Source organism: Phlebotomus argentipes, unplaced genomic scaffold (assembly GCF_947086385.1).
Source record: "Phlebotomus argentipes unplaced genomic scaffold, Phlebotomus argentipes genome assembly contig_5, whole genome shotgun sequence".
In the NCBI taxonomy this organism is placed as follows: domain Eukaryota; kingdom Metazoa; phylum Arthropoda; class Insecta; order Diptera; family Psychodidae; genus Phlebotomus; species Phlebotomus argentipes.
The window spans coordinates 10347517-10366774 of NW_026776165.1; the positions used below are offsets into that span (position 1 = coordinate 10347517).

Below are 19258 nucleotides of genomic sequence, written 5' to 3' on the forward strand. Positions count from 1 at the left end.
TTAGACCCTAAAATCTAGGGTCTGCTAGGACTTAGGTCCTTAAGTGGCTGTTCGTTGGAAAGGTCTTGTTATTTGGGTAGATTTTGCGAGTTTTTGTATTGAGCGCGATTATAAGTGCAAGCGGACTTTGACCGCTGGGAATGTGAATCACTTATTTCCTGTTCAGCGAAGGTCATAAAAAAGTGAGTCAAAATTTCTAGATTGAGTCCTTTGCCGTGGATGGAATACATCAATGTCGACAGAATAAGTGCGCCATGAAAAATAGGCAAATGACGGTATCACACTTCCGGAATAAATTAAATAACACAATCATCAAACTCGATAACAATTTCCTGGTCTTACCTTTTAGGACTTATGTGTGTCGCATGAATCACCTCAATTTGCCAAATTTGAAATTTTAATTTTCCCCAAGTGTGTTGCAAATCTCACACCATTTGCTGATATAAACTTAGTATAAAAGGACTTTCTATTTGAATGGCAAATTCAGTGAGTGACTGACTTGAGTCTGAAAAATGGCCACAATGATTGCAGTGCTTTCTTTGGGATTTCTACTTCCAATCTCTGTATTCTGTTTTTCGCTTTCGCGTGAAGAATTCAAGGATGCAACCAGTGAATTAACTGATATAACTCCCGAAGATCTGAATACAGGCAAATTTTTTGAATGCATTCCGTTTTTGATCGAATGCAGTCACTATAATCGTTTCTGTAATTTCGGAAAGTGTATTCCGAAGCAAACTCTTGGCGGAAGTTGTGACTTCAAGACGCCATGTCGCATTAACTTGGCATGTGTTAATCAGCGTTGCAAGCGCATTCGCAAGAAGGATAAGGACAAGTACGGAAATGGTGGAAATGGCGGAAATGGAAATAATGGAGGAAATGACAATACTACGACACCAGCAGCCACAACTACTACGTCAACTACAACGACGACAACAACTACTTCAACCACAACTGCTTCTACTACTACCACAGGTAATTAGAAGTATATACAAAAAAGCTAATAGGTGCTTTCGATAGCTTAAACATTGATCAGCTTCTTGGACGACTAGGAAAGAACCTCAAATTTAAAAAAAAAAGTATTTTTATGACAAGACAAGCAAAATATTCATGCTTTTCTAGCTTCTATAATTATAAGATTATCCATTAAGGTTTGACCAAAAATTAATAAACTCTTTCTATTATAGAATGCCCACATTCCCATGAACATCATCATCATTGCCACCACCATTCTCACGAAATTCTTTCACTTGAAATCGAAAAGTGAAACTGAATAGCAATGCTGAGGAAAAGGATTTATTCAACGAATTGTAATGAATTTGAAAATTTTTGCGTCAGAATAAATTGATCAAATACAATATATGTTTTTCATTTCAATCATATTTATTTAGCATTTAAAACGTTTACAGAGAATTATCCATTCCACATTTACACACTCTATGACTTCCTAAAACCTCTCAAAGTTATTAATTAATAACTCTTCTTTAAATTTCCTTCCCTCTTTGGCTGAAATCTCACGTACATCCATGACTAAAGTGTGCGCAAAGATGAAAATTGCATAACAAAGAGCCATTTTGGTCTATCAATCGGAAATGATTGATTATGACTAATTTACACTTTTATTTCCTGCGCGTCAGAATTTGCTGACAAATCCCAACGAGAGGAGAGAGAGAGAGAGAGAGAGAGCTGAAAATGATGGGAAAGGGAAGAGAAAAGCGCCCGAGAGTGAAGAAATGTGGCAATGTTTCACCACAAGAGGACTTTTTCCTGTTCGTCTTGTTGGGCGTCTTTTGTGCCGCCCGACGATTGCCAAGAGGTGTAGGAAATTGAAAAGGATTTCTGTCGTCTGTGCGTGAGTTCTGGGATGGGTTCGCCCGACGAGGACGGTGATGGATCGCCGGGCTTCCTTTTCTCCGCCGAGAGTGATCGATTGCCATCAGAATTTCATGAACAAACTTCTGTCCAATCACTCTTCATCGCGCATCTCGAGGAATCCCGCTCGATGGATTTCATATCGCTCGTCTTCCCATTTATTCCGCCTTTAAATTCATCAACGACAGAGCACAAAAACATATTCTGGATATTCTGTAATTCGTCCTGTTTTTATTTTCGCCTCCGACGCGCGGCAAATGAATGGGCGGCAAATGTGATAGGAGAGATTGTTGATTATTTCGTTATCACACCTATTTTGCCAGCTATTTGCACGTCTGGCCAATTTCCAGCACAAAATGCGCTTTGTGTATAGACAATTAGCAAATTAGTGCTGCTCGGGGATTTTACGGCTGCGTTTTTTTGCAATTGCATCATTATAATCATTATCCTGAACATTGATGGACTTTTTTCTCGTCTCTCGCTTTTTTTAATCCTTCTTTCAATCTCTTATTGAATTTTCCACTTGTCTTTCATGCTGTTTCTGCAGAGAAAACATCCAAGTCAGAGGCGTAGTAAGTATTTACCTTTAAGATTAATAAAGTAAAGTATTTTTTTACTTTAATATTATGAAAAATTAACTCTTTTAAACCTAATGGAATCATTGAATTGAAATTTAAAGAAAATATATGAATAATATACTAGTTTTTAATGTTTTTTATCAATGATTATGAAATCAAAAACACTTGTTGTGGAATAAATCGTCAAAGATACTTTTCTTCAGGCACTCCTTAAATTTTCGGAACACACAACGCAGTAAGAAAACAGCTTCATATGCTTTTACTCCAGTTAAACCCAAGAATTTGTCATATTTTTTATTTTTCTCTGCACTTTATTTCATTTGCACTTTGTCTTCAAAGTTCGTGTCAAGTGCAAAACTCGAAAGTTCTAGGACTCTTTCATCTCATTCTTGCACTTATATTTCACAGACGAAAAGATGAAAACACAGGGAAATTATATTTCTTTGCCAAACCAGAAAACAATTATTTTCATTTGATGTGAGAAACAGAATAATGCATGTGACATTTTATTCATCTTTTGCAACTTTTGCAGCGTCAAAATCATCTCTTTGACGAATGCACTTGAAACTTTCTCTGTAGAATCTTATAATCCCGCCACAGAGATCGCCTTTATCACAAAGAGACAAAGTGTATTTCTCATCTGAAAACGCACCGCTCGGCGAGAGCTTATCAAAGGATATTTGTATTATTACAAGATGAAACAACTCCGCTCGCGTTCTTGTAATCTTTCCGCAAGCAAACGGCGACTGCTTAAATATTTAGTGCGCGGATTAGGAAAGAAAAACTGCGGTTGGAAATAATCTGGTGCTGAGAGAGTAAATTTGATGAGGTGTCTTTTCATCTCGCGCGTGAGATAAGAAAATTGTCTCGCGTGGGGAGACAAAAGATCGTTTCATGGGTTAATTTTAGACGAGCGACAATTTGATTTTCGCGCTGGGATAAAGTTTTGGATAACGCCAACTGTCAAAACTGAAAAGCCGTCATAACCTTACTTTCAGTGTTTTGATTTTGCTGGACGCTCTGTGGCTGGCAGAGAGATGTCCTCCTCCCAGGACTCCTGCTACATTTCCCTCCTGGGATTGGCTGAGTACTTTCGCACATCGAATCCGCCGCAGATCAAGAAGAGCATCCAATGCCTGCAAGCGCTCAATTCCCTGAATCCGCCGCAGAAGGTCGAGGCCAGGACCAATCTGCAGATCGGGCAGCTACTGATGGCCTACACGAACAATCACGACCTGGCCAGGATCCACCTGGAGAAGGCATGGACACTGGCGGAGAACATCCTGGCCTTTGACGATGTGAAGTTCGTCACGGCGAGCCTCCTGGCGCAGCTCTACCAGCAGCAGGACGTCGGATCGCTGTCCAAGTCCAACAAGGTCCTCCGGAAGGCTATTGAGCTCTCCCAGTCCAACGTGTACTGGCACTGCCGCCTCCTGCTGCAGCTAGCGGTGAGTATCTCTCTCCGGCCCGGAGATTCGGACTGTTCCGCTGACGCATCTTTGGTCTTTGCAGCAACTCCACGCCACCAACAAGCAGTACATCCTGGCGTCCGAGCTCCTGACCGTGGGCGTGGAGGTGAGCGAGGAGTACAACGCCACCTTCATGAAGATCATCTTCATGCTCAGCAAGTCGATGGTGTTGATCGTGATGCGCAAGATCAGCGAGGTCACGACGCTGCTCAACCAGGCGGGCAGCCTCATCGAGACGCACCTGCACAATCCCCACCAGAAGGAGTACCTCAAGGTGTTCTACCTGGTGCTGCAGGTGTGCTACCACCTCGTGATCGGCCAGGTGAAGACCGTGAAGCCCTACCTCAAGCTCCTGCAGCAGAGCATCCAGGTGATCATGGCGCCCAGCTTCCCCACGGACGAGGCCATCGCGAACAGCGGCGCCGCCATGGAGAACATCATGTGGCTGCCGAAGGAGCAGCTGTACGTGCTCGTCTACCTCGTCACTGTGTCGCACAGCATGATGGCCGGCTACATGGACAAGGCGCAGAAGTACACGGAGAAGGCGCTGTCGCAGATCGACAAGCTGAAGCAGCTGAAGAACCAGCCCATCCTGTCCGTGTTCCAGATCATCCTCATGGAGAACATCATCATGTGTCGCCTCGTGATGGGCAACAAGTTCATCGCCATCCAGGAGATCTCCTTCGCGCGCGACATCTGCCTCCAGTCGGCCAACAGCCGCCTGGCCGTCACGCACTCCGCGCAGCTGCACTGCCTGCTCGGACTGTACTCCATGTCCATCAACCTGTTCGAGCACGCCGAGCGACAGTTCCTCAGCTGCCTCGAGGAGGCGCACGACCGCGAGCTGAAGCTCTTCGCCAACCTCAACCTGGCCATCGTGTACCTGCGCACGAAGCGCGAGCAGCAGCTGGCGCTCATCCTCGAGTCCATCTCCGTGGAGAGCGCCCAGTCGCTGCACAACCAGGCTCTGCTGGGCAGCTTCTACTACATCCAGGGCCTCAACTCCTTCTACAAGAGCAGCTTCCACGACGCCAAGTGAGTCAATTCAGAGTACTGAATCTTATTAGGAGCCAAAAGAACCTCAATTTGCGTCTGAAACGCAATTTAATGGATTTATTGGTTCAATTTTTCTTGAATTTCACGATCTTTTTTTTCAGGCGCTTCTTGCGCGAGACGCTGAAGATGGCCAACTCAGAGGATCTCAACCGCCTGACGGCGTGCACGCTGGTGCTGCTAAGTCACGTCTTCCTCAGCATCGGCAATTCCAAGGAGAGCATGAACATGGTGACGCCGGCGATGCAGGTGGCGTCCAAGATTCCCGACATCCACGTCCAGCTCTGGGGCAGCGCCATTCTCAAGGGTGAGGATAGCTTACTTGGCTCAAAGAAAGCGCTTTAACGAGCGATTTCCTCCTTTGCAGATCTGCACAGAATGTCGCGCGACTCGATTCTGGAGACGGAGGCCTACAACAACCACCTGGCATTCTCGCAGACGCTCCTGGCGGATCACTACAAGTGCACCAAGTCGCAGGAGCACAACCTGATCAACTGGTTCACGGGCCTGCCGCCGCCGTCGCTGCCCGGCTCCGGCTCGGCGATTCCGGGCAGCGTGATGGACATGACGACGGGCACGGGCATTTATCAGCAACAGTAAAGAGAGAGAGAGAGACAAAGAGAGTGAGTGAGACTTTTATTTCTTCTTCTTGGGCTCCTTGGCCGCCAGCTCGAGGCCGGAGATCTTGCCCTTGGACACGCCGTAAGTGTCCGTGAGCAGCTGGTGCACGAAGCGCACCTGATTGCCCTGGATCAGCAGCGAGTCGCCCTTGGCGTGCGGCGTCTGCGTGACTGTCGTGCTCGCCTGCACGCCGACACGACAGCGATTGGCGAAGTCCTGGATGAAGATGCCGTGCGCCTCCAGATTGCCCACCAGGGTGACCTTCTTGTTGCCCTTGCGCGTGGCCAGGCTGATCTGGATGTTGGGCAGCTTCGTCTGCTTCTCCTTGGCGCGCATCTCGAAGTTCACGGGCATCTTCTCGAGCAGCTCCTGCAGCATCGCCGAGTAATTCATGCTGGCGCCGACTTCGCGCCCCAGAATCTCGGCCAGAGTGTCATCCACGCTGATCAGTCGCGCATTCTCCGCACTCCGCAGCTTCCTGGTCCGCGTGTAGGATGAAAGATGCTTGTCCACTTCCTCCTCCAGCAGTCCGTCGCCGGTCTTGTGGCTGGATTCGGCGAAGAAAGGCGCCGTGGCGTCGCTGATGACGAAGATCTTGGTCATGGCGGTAAGGAGTTGGATGGGTTTCGGGGCGATTGGCTTGTCGGCGTCACTCTTGGCCGCCGAAGACTGTCCGGGAGTGAAAGCCAGCAGTTCCTCGTGGTCGAAGTTGATGGAGAACACCTTCTGGATGCCTTTCTTCTCTTCCTTCAGCACCAGGAAGCCCTCCTCGGCCATTTGCTCGAGGAACTTGGTGACTTTCTTGTGCTTCGTGTGCTTGATGTTGAAGCTCTCGGGCGTCGTCGTCTGGATGTGACTGGCGTAAAAGGTGCTGCTGAGCAGAGGCAGAGACAGTTTCTCACGATCCACTTTCAGGGCGGTGAGAAAAGCCCTCTTCAACACGTCGTCCGGTGATTCTGGCTCCTCCTCCTGAATCGTCACCTCTTGCAGCTCCTCAAGCACTTCCTCAATCTCATGCGGAGCCTCTGGCGCAACTGGTGGTTGCGCAGGAGCCTTCTTGCTTCCCAAAGCGGGAAAATCACTGTCTTTCAGCTCGGGAACAGCTCGCTCTCCGGCCGGAATCTGTACACAAGCGGCAGGCTCAATGGCCCACAGTTTATCACCGAACACATGCAGAATCTCCACGCACACTCCCGTGCCGCCGGACAGGTACAGATCGTTGCTGGACTGCGAGAAGATGCCCACGGCGCAGGCATTCGCGTTGGACGTGAGGTTCACAGCCACAACATCACCTCGGCTGAATCTTGCCCACGCCTGAGCGCCCTGGCCCTGCTTCACGACGCCACGCGTCATCAAATTGGCGCCCTTGGCCAGGATTGGCAGCACAGCCGGATGCGTGGTGACGCTGGCCAGCAGATTGGGCACCAGCCAGAGAGCGTGGACTGTCGGATAGATGCTCCCGCTGCTGACTTCGAAGAACATGGGCTGCTTCTCAGCCAGATAAACCCACACAGTTTCCTCCGCGCTCGTGATGATCTTCGTGTGATAAATATTTCCAGAAGACGGGAAAATCCTGGCAAAATCCTCTTCTGACAGCTTTCGATACTTCCCGAGGATCTTCGTCTGGAGTTTCTTCCTCTCGCTGTTGCGCAGCAAGAGTTTGCTCTTCACTTTGAACGATTTTATAAACATTTTCCCAAATTGTTCACTGCGTTTTCGTCTTGTTGTGAAAGAATTCGGTGAGGTTATGTTGCTTGATGATTTTCACCACAATCCGCTAGAGGGCCAGAGCGCGGATTTTTGCTGGCGAATTGCGGCGAACCGGCAAAAAAACGTGATTTACAGAGCAACAGTTTTCCGTGATTTTCACTGATAGAATCAAAGGAAAATGGAAGTTGTTGTGCGTTGTTGGATCAAGAATCTCGAATACTTACGCGAGGATACGAGAAATGTGTCGATTGTGGGAATTATTGTGGGAAAATCCGAGGCGAAGATATTCGATAGCGCTGAAGGCGAGGCGAGAGGCGTTTTCACGCTGACTCTCAGGGATTCCATCAGGGACACGATCAACTGTGTCTTCTGGGGCTCTAAGGACTTCATCTTGACCACCAACAAGGCGTTCAAGTACGGTGACGTGGTGAACGTTGTGGAGGCGCGCGTGAGTTCACCGGAAAGATCGGGTTTTCAGCCAGTGTCTTCCTCCCAATTCCTCCTAACCGTCAATGAGGACAAGGGGAAGATCTACCAATACACAGGCCCACAGGAAAACTTCAGAAAATTCCTTAGGGTGCCACTGAAGTCCATGGCATTGACGCTGAGCCTGGCTGATGTGAATTCCCGAGGAGAGCTCACTTCTGGAGACTTTGTGGACGTTCTGGTGATTGTGCGAGCAATCCGACCCGCCAGAGAGGTGACAGAGAAGTCCTGGCATTCAATTTGCTAAGCTTCCCTACGTGAACTCCTGGATTTGCTTATTTTCCAGGTGAAAACGCGCTTCGGAAAGATCACGCAGTGTCGCGAAATCATAGTCGCGGATAAAACCTTCCCAGGAATGCTTCTCACCTTCTGGGGAAAGTGCTGCGATGAGAGAATTGACTCCTGGAAGCCGCTGAAGACTTCCCTTATGCTCTACGATGTGAAGAGTGATTTTTCATCCTTCCATCGCGCCGTTATTCTCAGCTTCACCTCTCGAACGCTCATCACAGAAGATGTTGAAGCCCCAGAAGCCGAAGATTTGATCGCTTATGCAGCCAATATGCCTATTATCGAAGGATTTTCCCTCGACACCAACGATCTGCCTGCTCCAGAGCACATCCGGAGCGTCATGAGTGTGCAGCAGGTCCTGGACAGAGCCGAGGGGCAACTCAACGCGGGAAATGACACGCAATTCACAGCCTTGATTTACGCCGTGATCACCAAACTCGACTTGGACGGATTCTCCAGGATCGTCACGGAAAGATGGTGAGTTTTCAGTCTCTGGCTCAGTGTGATGAAATGAACTAAAACTCTTTTCAGTGCTTTCTGCAAGAAGATCATCAACGGCGAGTGCGCCGAGGCGGATTGCGCTCTGCTGCAGTTCAACGGCTCGCAGATGAACATCGTGACCTTTGAGATCCTCGTGGATCTGTCCGATCACACAGGAACGCTGGCCAATTGCCGCCTCGTGAGCGACGCCGCCGAACGTCTGCTGGGCCTGACGCCGGGGCAGTTCCTGCTGCTGTCGCCCGACCAGAGGAGCCAGCTCAAGTGGGCGACGCTGCTGGAGAGATGCGCCGTGAAGGTGGTGGTGCGCAAGAAGTCCATCTTCAGGCCCAGAATGTGGATTGGCGTCGTGGAGTGTCGCCTGGCGGATTGCGAAGATGTGGCGAGGAATATTAAGGTTTACTAATGCGAAATTGCTCAATCGCGATCTAATTTCTAATCCACGTGAATAAACAGGCTCAATTAGACGACCTGAATTTCCATAGGAATTTACCAAAATATCGGTGACGAAGCCTGATGACTCGCGCGCGGTGTTTTTGGGTCATTTAGCGCGTATAAAACGCCGCGAGAGCTTTCGGAGGAACAGAAAAGAGTGAAAATCCGCAAAATGAAGACTTTCCTGATCAACATTGTGCTGCTGATCGTGGTGGCGATGGTCGTGGCCGAAGAGGAGCCTCGGCCGCAGGGCAGATCGCCGATCCTGGACAGCATCTTGGGCGGCGGCAGCCAACCCAGCACAGGCGGCACTGGAGACCTCCTGGCGCCGGTCACCGGAATCCTGAACACCATCTTGAGTATCATCACGGGACTTTTGGGCATGGGAAAGTGATGAAATGAAACATTCAAATAAAAATGTCGAGAAGAAATCTCTGTATTTTATTTTATTTCTTGCGCTTGACTGTTGAGAAGTTGAGATTTCTCTGGCCAAGGCGATTGGAAGCTGAACTTAAGTAAAGAGCAATCAGATTCAATCATTTTTTAACTTCCTGGAACAGCTCAATGATGTGGAAGAATTACAATTATTATATTATTTCTATATTTGAATAGCAAGCAAGAGCATTTTGCTCTCAATTCGACTAAAATTCTACTAAAATTGACTTCAATTTACGCCAATTCGTGCTTTTTATTACTAATTAAGAATCTAGAAGTTTCATTACAAACTAACGCAATAAAATCACTCTTTTTCAACTCATTAACACTTACTAATTTCTGTGTAGTAATTGCAAAAATAAATCCAATAAAGCAATCTTAATTTAACTTGTTAATTTGTCCCATTTCTATTATCATTACGTTTGGCAAAAGTAAATAAAACCCAGAAGCTTAAGTTTCTCATTTATTTATTTATCTCCTCTTCCGGACAGAAATCAATAAACTACAAATTCCTTTTCTCAACATTTTCCCTCTTCCAAAGTGCTGTCCGTCATCCAGCTTGGCTCAAGACCGTGCTCAAGATGGACAGAATTAAGGTGACGACGTCAAAGAGCGGCTGCGGAATCGTTTGTCTGGCGACTCTTGTCGAGACTTCTTCGGCTTCCGGCGCGGCGCGAATCGCCAACGGCGCAAGAATTGCGCACAGAACAAGCGCGACAACGAGAATCTTCATTTCGCACTTTCCCAGAGACTTTTGGCGCAATTCCCGCGAAATTCCGCCTCTTATACTCGCCATCTTTCGCTCGTGACACAATTTCTCGCGAAAACAGATTGCAATTGATCACACAAGTTCCAAATTCGGGTCTGCAGAGTGTGCAAAAAAGATGTTTGTGGAGAGATTAAGAGTCAAAAGTTTTCATTGTATTGATTTATTTTCATGTTAGGCTTTTTGAGCTTATTTATGGTGCATCGCAGCCCAAAATGCCCACGACACTGAGATAAGTGTCGACATCGAGAGCTTCTGAAAGCGCTTCGCAGACAGTTTGAAGTAAATCGTTGAGAGGATTATCTGGAAATTCAGTTCCTTCGGCAACAGCTTTGGCTTCCGCTTGAATGGCGACGAAAGCCAAGACGGCAAAAACTGCGATGAAAATCTTCATTGTTGGCTTGTTAGGACACTTTTCACTTAGACTTGTCTTCACTTTTGACTCTTTCGGAGCAATTTTCCCTTCTTTTATACCCAAAATTTATCCGCCCTAAAGCAACCATGATCTTGTTCATGCGAAGGGCACTATTTGATCAGTTTGTTGCCTTTAACGATCGAATTTCTGTGTCACATGAAGATCTTTCATTGGCAAGAATCAGGTCAAGTTTATCACAAGGTTTGTTATGATCTTCAATCTATTCGATCCATTCGATCTAGATCAAGGTTTGAAATTTAATTCTACTGATAAACTTCAGTTTAAAACATCTAATCTTGAAAGAGTTCAAAATAAGGATCTCGAAAATTCGACATCGGATCCTTTTTAGTGGAATTCGATTGCAGAATCTGAGTTTCATTAAAAGAATTCACATATCGTCTTGAATACATTTATTTAATCAAAAGTAATACAAATTTAAAACATTCTTTAACATTTAATTACTTCTATTTTCCAAAGCCTGAAAGCAATCCATTGAGAAGTCCCATGACGGCGCCTAGCAAACTACTGATTATGTCATCGGGAGCTTGATTTGGGAGCGGCATAATCAGTCGCGGCCGATCTCTGGGCTGATCCTCAGGCCGCACTTCGGTGACCAAGAGTCCTAGAAGAACCAGCAATGCAAGCGTCACAAACGTCTTCATCTCGTTGCCGCAACACATTTGCTCGTCGCCTCGCAAAATGTCCACTTTTATATTCGAAAAACGATCTCTTTTGCAGCTCTTTTGACACGATTTTTCGCAAATGAGAACACCGAAATTGCGGGAAAGCGTTTTATTTGAACAAACTTGAACAACATGATTTATTTTCTAAAGTGGAACATTTCTTAAGCAGATCAGCAGCTATCCAGACAGCGTCTGGAAGAGCTCAAGACCGAGAAACAGCAGATTCAAGAGGATGTTCAAGACTGGCGGCGGAATGTCGTCGATGTTGAACGTCGGGACGATTAATCCAGTGGAATCCTGAGGCCTAGCTTCGATGGCGAGCAGAAGGCCTAGCAAGGCGAGAGCAGCAAGAATGATCTTCATAGTGAGGTTGATTAATAAAGTGAACTATTTGCACTTGTGCTCTCCTTTATAAGTGAGCCAAAATCGATATTCCAGTTCCTCAAATTAGATCCAAATATTTGATCAGCTTTTCACCCACAATTCTTGGCTGAATTCCGTCCATAAAGTGAGATCATTGACATACGCCTGACCTAGTCAAGCTCACAACGCAAACAGACACTTTTTAATAGAAATAAAATGTAGTTCAAGTCATGCAAAATTATACATTATGACTTGATGATAAGTTTAACTAACCTACTTATGACTCTATATCGAATATAACATTCGATATAGTAGCAAATGCGGTTTATTTTCACTCACCTGACTCTTTCGCAGCACAAATCAAATTGAAAAGAAGGATCAAAGTTAAACATCTAGAACGATTGTAACGCTTTCCAAGCAAACGAAGTCATTTTGATACTCGCAATATGGCCGAATTGCCTCCATGTTGACGTTTTGACACGTGCAAAAGGAACGAATTTAGTACAACAAACACCAAGATTACCAGCAAGGAGGATTACAGCGAATGCTGGATTAGTTTTCCTTCGGTATTAAAGGGTTGAAACGGTGAAAGAACCAGAAATCTCAGAAATTTTAATGCTCTTTTTGCCATTTATTTTCATGCTTAAGGATTCTCTTATTTGTCCTCACAGAAGAACTCATAAGCCGGCGTTCCATAAATGAGAAGACAGAAAAAGAAAAATGGATCGGGAAATCCATCAGGCGAAACTCCTGCTTGAGCGGCAGCATTCTCCCTTGCATTTTCTTTTGCATTCTCCGCTGCCGGAATCGCGTTGACTTGAAGAATGGCGGCGAAAGCCAGGACAACAAAAACGGCGATCAGGATCTTCATTGTTGGCTTTTGTTAACTTTAGACTGTTAAGACACTTTGTTTCTTGAGAGTTGACTTCACTTTTGACTCTCGAGGCGATTTTCTCGCCTTTTATATCTGTTCCGGTTGAAACATGCAGTAAATGAATGTTAGATTTAAGTCCGAAATTGAGACACTATTTTTTACTATTTCTAACATTCTCAGGCCAAGCAAACTTAGTTTAAGTAATAGATATACATCTTAATCGCCAGGTTTAGGTCAAAAAGGTTTCAAATTTCAGCTAGATTAGAAAATAATAGTACCATTTCTAACCCCTTGCACGGCGGTGTAAAAATATGCCATTTCCACCGCGAAAACCCGAATATATTTCAGCACACTAGATACTAACCACAACAAGGATCAAGTCCTGACTGAATCCTTGTTGATAAGATAAGATAAATGGGAGAAAAATCAAATAATCTAATCTCCATATAAAGTCATATGAGTCACACACTCGATGCGCTCAATGACCCACATTCAGAAAAATGCAGCGGGTGCATTTCTCGCCACCACTTTTCGTCACTTCTTTTGTCACTTTGAATTTGTCGATATTACAATTTGTCGCCGAATTAATTAAGTAGGGATAAGAATTTTGTGTATAAAAGACGGTGTAATGCATTGAATAAATCAGACTTCGCATGGAAATCCAGCAGCTTTCAATAAGTAAGCTTCCCTTCCATTAATATTTGCGATTTCTCAGGACCACTTAGCCTTGTCCGCAGCACCTCCAGTGCTTCTTTCAGCGGCTAAGTCTCTGGCTAATATCAGCGGCACTCTTGCCATTCATATTAGCGGCCAGAGTCGGCTCTTTCCCTGCCTCTACCAGCGGCTCCTCTTCAAGGAGCTCCAGTAAAAGCGGCAGTAGAGAAAGAAGTATTTTCTGAGGCTAAACCTTAGCCCAGTGCAAATCGGAGGCACCACCGGTGGTCGCCACTCACCAGGGAGCATTCTTGCTTAAGCCCGGTGGCATTAGATTGCCGTTGACCGAAGGCATTTTAGTCCATACAGGACGCGCCTTGCACTGTTGCAGAAGATACTTTGTTCTCTAGAGGGAGCAAGGGGACCTCTTGAAGAAATCGAGAGGCGACTTTCCTCCAGCAAAGTAATTCTCTAAAAAAGCCGATAGAGAATCTTTACATGGTCCTTCGAGCCGGATAGCTCTGAAAGAAGACTATCCTGGATCATCACAAGTCTACAGGAATCCTGGACACCATCCCAGCATTTCTCCCTGTGGATAACATCAAAACATTAGCAGAGAATCTCACCAGAGGTCATCAATCGTTACTGACCTTACCCAACGTGAAGATATTTAAACACTCACCACACAGCAGACCTCCCAGGACATCAGGACATCACCTCCGGTCCAATCCAGTGGACAAACATCGCTACATCCAGTAGGCGTTATTCCGAAAGGCTCATCAGAAGTCATAAATCTCTATCCAAGAGATCAACAAGTCTCATCAGCAGACAATAATACCCCACCAAATCGGTCTCATCTGAAGACGATTCCAAGGACTCATCAGTAGTCTCACAGCTGTCCAAATCACGTCCGTGGGTTATCTCGAACCTAACAAAATCCAAGATTAAAATCTTCATCTACAAAAATCAACTCTGCTAAAACACATGAAACAATAAACCTAGAGTCAGCATATTTCTGCGAGCAGCTCTCCACAAAATCCATCGAATCGCATGTAAAACTCCACGCGATCGTCACCATCGCCTCTATTCACGAGGAACAGTGATATCACTAAAATATCACGCACAGAAACCACTGTCTTTCTGTTCACAAAACAAAGGCACTTCATCGTTGAACTCGCACTCTTACACTGAATTTCCTCTATCGAAGCGAGGAAAGAGAAATTCAAAATTACTGACAAAGCGAATTCATCCCATAAACACTGTAAGAAAACATTCTCAGTGTTTGTTTAATACACTCTATACTCTCCACAAGTTAAGCACCCAAAAACCCAAGGATGGATCCTAATCTAAATAAAAACACAGATGATCATCAGGAATCATTTACTCCTCAACAAGGTGGTGCAAGTACGAGTCAAGTAAAATCTCATACCAAAAGAGTTTCGATCACTCACGATTCGAGACCACCACACTCGTTCCATCCAAACAACCAAGCATCAAAGAAGAAGTTATCAAGGACAGCTCCTTGGATAACTCATACATCTCGCCATCTCGAAATAAATCTAGCCATGCAAAAGACGCTGATGGACTTTCGAACATTACAGACAAAATCTCCTGAGTTACTTAGCCTCTTGTCAACATCGTTTATCAGTTCTTACTACATGCAACATAGAGCTGACCCTCTGAAGTTAGGATATGACAAACTAAGTGATACTTTTCAATACATACTACAAAGGCCTCCTTCTGGCAAATTAACAAAAGCAAAGATCTGCAATGACATCTCCTCAATCTCAGACCCAGTAGGGTGGTTAATGCCAATCGTCCTGAGGGCCAAGCTCATCAAGAGACGATTAATAGCCACTGACACTGCTTGGAATGACAAAGTTTCCAGCGGAATACAGCAAGACTGGCTGAGATTTCTAAGGCAACTACCAGAGATCGAAAAGATCATCATCCCAAGGCATATAGCAATAAATCCGCACTCTGACGTACAGTTGCACGGTTTTGCATCCTCATCATCTTGGGCATATGGTGCAGCTGTGTATCTACGTGTGATGAATAAAGATCTCACTTCGGTCTTCCTAATTGCTGCAGACAGCTGTACCATCCCTGAAGGCGAATCAATTTCGGCCTCACGACTTGAATTATGCGCAGCCCTCCTACTTGCAACTATGCTCTCCAAAGCAAAACAAGCAGTACAACAGTCAGGAGCCAAGGTTTATGCCTGGACAAGCTCCAGAGCCATACTATATTGGCTCTCCAGAGGGGCACATGAATGGAATGATTATGTGTCTCAACGGATCCTTCAGATACAAAAATTGACTCCGATGACTGCTTGGAATCACGTTCAGCCAGCTCACAACACTGCATCATGGCTCAGCGTTGGCGCATGTCCGTCAAAATTCAAAGAAAAAGAAGAATGGTGGAACGGGCCATTATGGTTACATTCCCCTGAATATTGCTGGCCTCACAAAGAAGAAGAGGCACATATACTCCTCGAAAAGGAAGTAGTGAGGAACTCACCCCCAGACATGCAAATTCCAATGTCACTATGGGAAAATCCATCCATCGTCGCCGACATCATCAAGGAGAAGAAGTCAACCAAAGACTAATCTCCAGCTTTCGGTCCCGGATCAAATCCCAACACACAACATCGACCAGAGAAAATGAACAAAATATTACCGCTTCATTTTTATCATCAACAGACCTCATTACTCCTTTGAAATCCTACCATCAATACCAATCACGATCATGTGTAACGGCTTCAGAGAAGAACTACTGCTCAACAACACAGGGATTCTCCACGTCAAGCGAGAATGCTTTGTCAAAACCAGCTCTCTCACGCTCAGAACAGGGTTCACAATGAAGCTCCAAGCAACAGACATGTTCAGCCGCACTATCAAGCTCCCAGAGATCGACACCGTTGAATTCAGAAGGCAGCCCACAGTGATGCTGAACACCACCCACATAATTGGCCGCTCTGAAGACATCTTCACATCAGTAGCTCCACCTGTGCCAACAGTAGTACCACTCATGCTGAGCCCGATGTCACATCCCACTACGTACAGCGTTTCAGGAGTCATCGGATTCATCATTCTCATCTTCATACTCTTCAAGACAAGGGCACACTGGACCAAAATCTTTCATCGGAAGAAGTCAACAGAGCAGCCAGGAAATTTGCAGGAGCCACAGACAGAGGCCTCAAACCACAATCTGCCTCTAGTACAACGACTCCAGCTCATTCTCCAACCCAACAAGGAAACTTCGGATCTTCCCGGCGGCCAGGATGTTCCGGTTGAAACATGCAGTAAATGAATGTTAGATTTAAGTCCGAAATTGAGACACTATTTTTTACTATTTCTAACATTCTCAGGCCAAGCAAACTTAGTTTAAGTAATAGATATACATCTTAATCGCCAGGTTTAGGTCAAAAAGGTTTCAAATTTCAGCTAGATTAGAAAATAATAGTACCATTTCTAACCCCTTGCACGGCGGTGTAAAAATATGCCATTTCCACCGCGAAAACCCGAATATATTTCAGCACACTAGATACTAACCACAACAAGGATCAAGTCCTGACTGAATCCTTGTTGATAAGATAAGATAAATGGGAGAAAAATCAAATAATCTAATCTCCATATAAAGTCATATGAGTCACACACTCGATGCGCTCAATGACCCACATTCAGAAAAATGCAGCGGGTGCATTTCTCGCCACCACTTTTCGTCACTTCTTTTGTCACTTTGAATTTGTCGATATTACAATTTGTCGCCGAATTAATTAAGTAGGGATAAGAATTTTGTGTATAAAAGACGGTGTAATGCATTGAATAAATCAGACTTCGCATGGAAATCCAGCAGCTTTCAATAAGTAAGCTTCCCTTCCATTAATATTTGCGATTTCTCAGGACCACTTAGCCTTGTCCGCAGCACCTCCAGTGCTTCTTTCAGCGGCTAAGTCTCTGGCTAATATCAGCGGCACTCTTGCCATTCATATTAGCGGCCAGAGTCGGCTCTTTCCCTGCCTCTACCAGCGGCTCCTCTTCAAGGAGCTCCAGTAAAAGCGGCAGTAGAGAAAGAAGTATTTTCTGAGGCTAAACCTTAGCCCAGTGCAAATCGGAGGCACCACCGGTGGTCGCCACTCACCAGGGAGCATTCTTGCTTAAGCCCGGTGGCATTAGATTGCCGTTGACCGAAGGCATTTTAGTCCATACAGGACGCGCCTTGCACTGTTGCAGAAGATACTTTGTTCTCTAGAGGGAGCAAGGGGACCTCTTGAAGAAATCGAGAGGCGACTTTCCTCCAGCAAAGTAATTCTCTAAAAAAGCCGATAGAGAATCTTTACAATATCCAAAATTTATTCGCAAATGGCCTCATTTGCAAAAATAAAAACCATGATCCCATTTTTTTGCAAGGTTCTATTTGGTTTGCTGGCTTGCAAATTGGTACAAATCGAAAAGAAGAACGAGGTGGATTCAAAGGATGACCGAAAATTGAAGTAATTTTTTGTTGTCCAATTGATTAAATAAGAAAATGCGTGAATTTTTCTTCTGAAGAGTTTTATGTAAAAGTAAATGATAGGAATTATGCAATTTTCCTAATGATTCGTGCAAGATTTATACTAAATTTCTAAAGATTTTTATAACATTTGACAAAAATGATTTTCTAAGGATCACAAAGTGAGTAAAATCTCTGGACTTCTGGACATTATTGTGCCAATTAAAGCAACTTGAATACCTTGATAAACCTGATAAACACTCTTAATTCTTAATGCTTTCTTTCTTTAATATCTGCAATGGAAATAGCGATCGGAAAATGGAATTGTGCTTTAAAATAAACAGAATTTAGACCATTTAGACGCAACATTCTCTCCCTTAATTGCATTCAGAGTGAATCGAGTGAATAATAAACTTCATATTAAGGATCAGTGCATAAAATGCTTTTATTGCAAATTTCTTTATATTCCCAGAAGATTCAACGGAGCAGCGAGAATCAGGAAAAGATGTCCGAGCGTTTCCAGCAGAGGTCCAAGACTCAGAGGTTCCGGCGAGGGAACGGGCTTCGCCATCGCCATCGCCAAGAGGCAGAACAGCAAGACGACAACAATCTTAGCCTTCATTTTCTGCCTTCGATGCGTCCTCGAAGAAATCAGGTGCTCTTCTGCTCAATTGCTGAATGTCATTGAAATTTATATGGCAAAATTTGGGGTGGAAAAGACGCATTTTTCAGATGTTTAGGAATCAATATTTATTCGCTCTATTGACACACATTTTCCCTCCTCCAAAGTGCTGTCCGTCATCCAGCTTGGCTCAAGACGGTGCTCAAGATGGACAGAATTAAGGTGACGACGTCAAAGAGCGGCTGCGGAATCGTTTGTCTGGCGACTCTTGTCGAGACTTCTTCGGCTTCCGGCGCGGCGCGAATCGCCAGCGGCGCAAGAATTGCGCACAGAACAAGCGCGACGACGAGAATCTTCATTTTGCGCTTTCCCAGAGACTTTTGGCGCAATTCCCGCGAAATTTCGCCTCTTATACTCGCCATCTTTCGCTCGTGACACAATTTCTCGCGAAAACAGATTGCAATTGGTCACACAAGTTCCAAATTCGGGTCTGCAGACAGTGGAAAATGAGGAAAAAGGACTTCTTTTCTCAGCTCAAACTTCTCATTGCGTTTCTTTATTTGTCTCCAGGCGCATCGCAACCCAAAGCATCAAAAACATCGAGATAAAGACCAATTTGAACATAGTCATAAAGTGCTTGGCAAAGCATTTGAACGAATTCGTTGAGTGGATTTGGTGGCAATTGTCGGAGTTCAGCTCGGGCTTCGGCAGCAACTTCAGCTTCCGGATCCGCATTGACCTGGAGAATGGCGACGAGAGCCAAGACGACGAAAACTGCGATGAAAATCTTCATTGTTGTGTTGAAACACTTTTTACTCCCGGAATCTTCTTCACTTTTGACTCTTGCATTATGATTTTCCCTCCTTTTATACCCAAAAGTTCTCCTCGCAAGCGGCCCAGTTTCTTTTATTGTGACCCTAAAATCATTTTGATCACAATATTTTA

At 45.1% G+C, this 19258-nt stretch overlaps 3 protein-coding genes across 3 annotated transcripts; 2 read left to right on the forward strand and 1 right to left on the reverse strand.

Annotated features, from left to right (window-relative positions):
* Window positions 1–3408: 3408 nt before the first annotated feature.
* Window positions 3409–5590, forward strand: LOC132255752 (MAU2 chromatid cohesion factor homolog). The gene is made up of 4 exons (XM_059751898.1): window positions 3409–3895; window positions 3960–4951; window positions 5074–5276; window positions 5337–5590. Exons 1-4 carry the CDS (start codon window positions 3485–3487, stop codon window positions 5567–5569), a joined length of 1839 nt encoding a protein of 612 aa, XP_059607881.1. The 5' UTR covers window positions 3409–3484; the 3' UTR covers window positions 5570–5590.
* A 5-nt stretch (window positions 5591–5595) lies between these two features.
* LOC132255753 (eukaryotic translation initiation factor 2D) lies at window positions 5596–7333 on the reverse strand. Its single transcript, XM_059751899.1, has one exon. It carries the CDS (start codon window positions 7280–7282, stop codon window positions 5606–5608), a length of 1677 nt encoding a protein of 558 aa, XP_059607882.1. The 5' UTR covers window positions 7283–7333; the 3' UTR covers window positions 5596–5605.
* Window positions 7334–7478: 145 nt separating this feature from the next.
* On the forward strand, window positions 7479–8978 carry LOC132255986 (protein hold'em). Its single transcript, XM_059752163.1, has 3 exons — window positions 7479–8000; window positions 8073–8551; window positions 8606–8978. Exons 1-3 carry the CDS (start codon window positions 7479–7481, stop codon window positions 8976–8978), a joined length of 1374 nt encoding a protein of 457 aa, XP_059608146.1.
* The last annotated feature ends 10280 nt before the right edge of the window (window positions 8979–19258 follow it).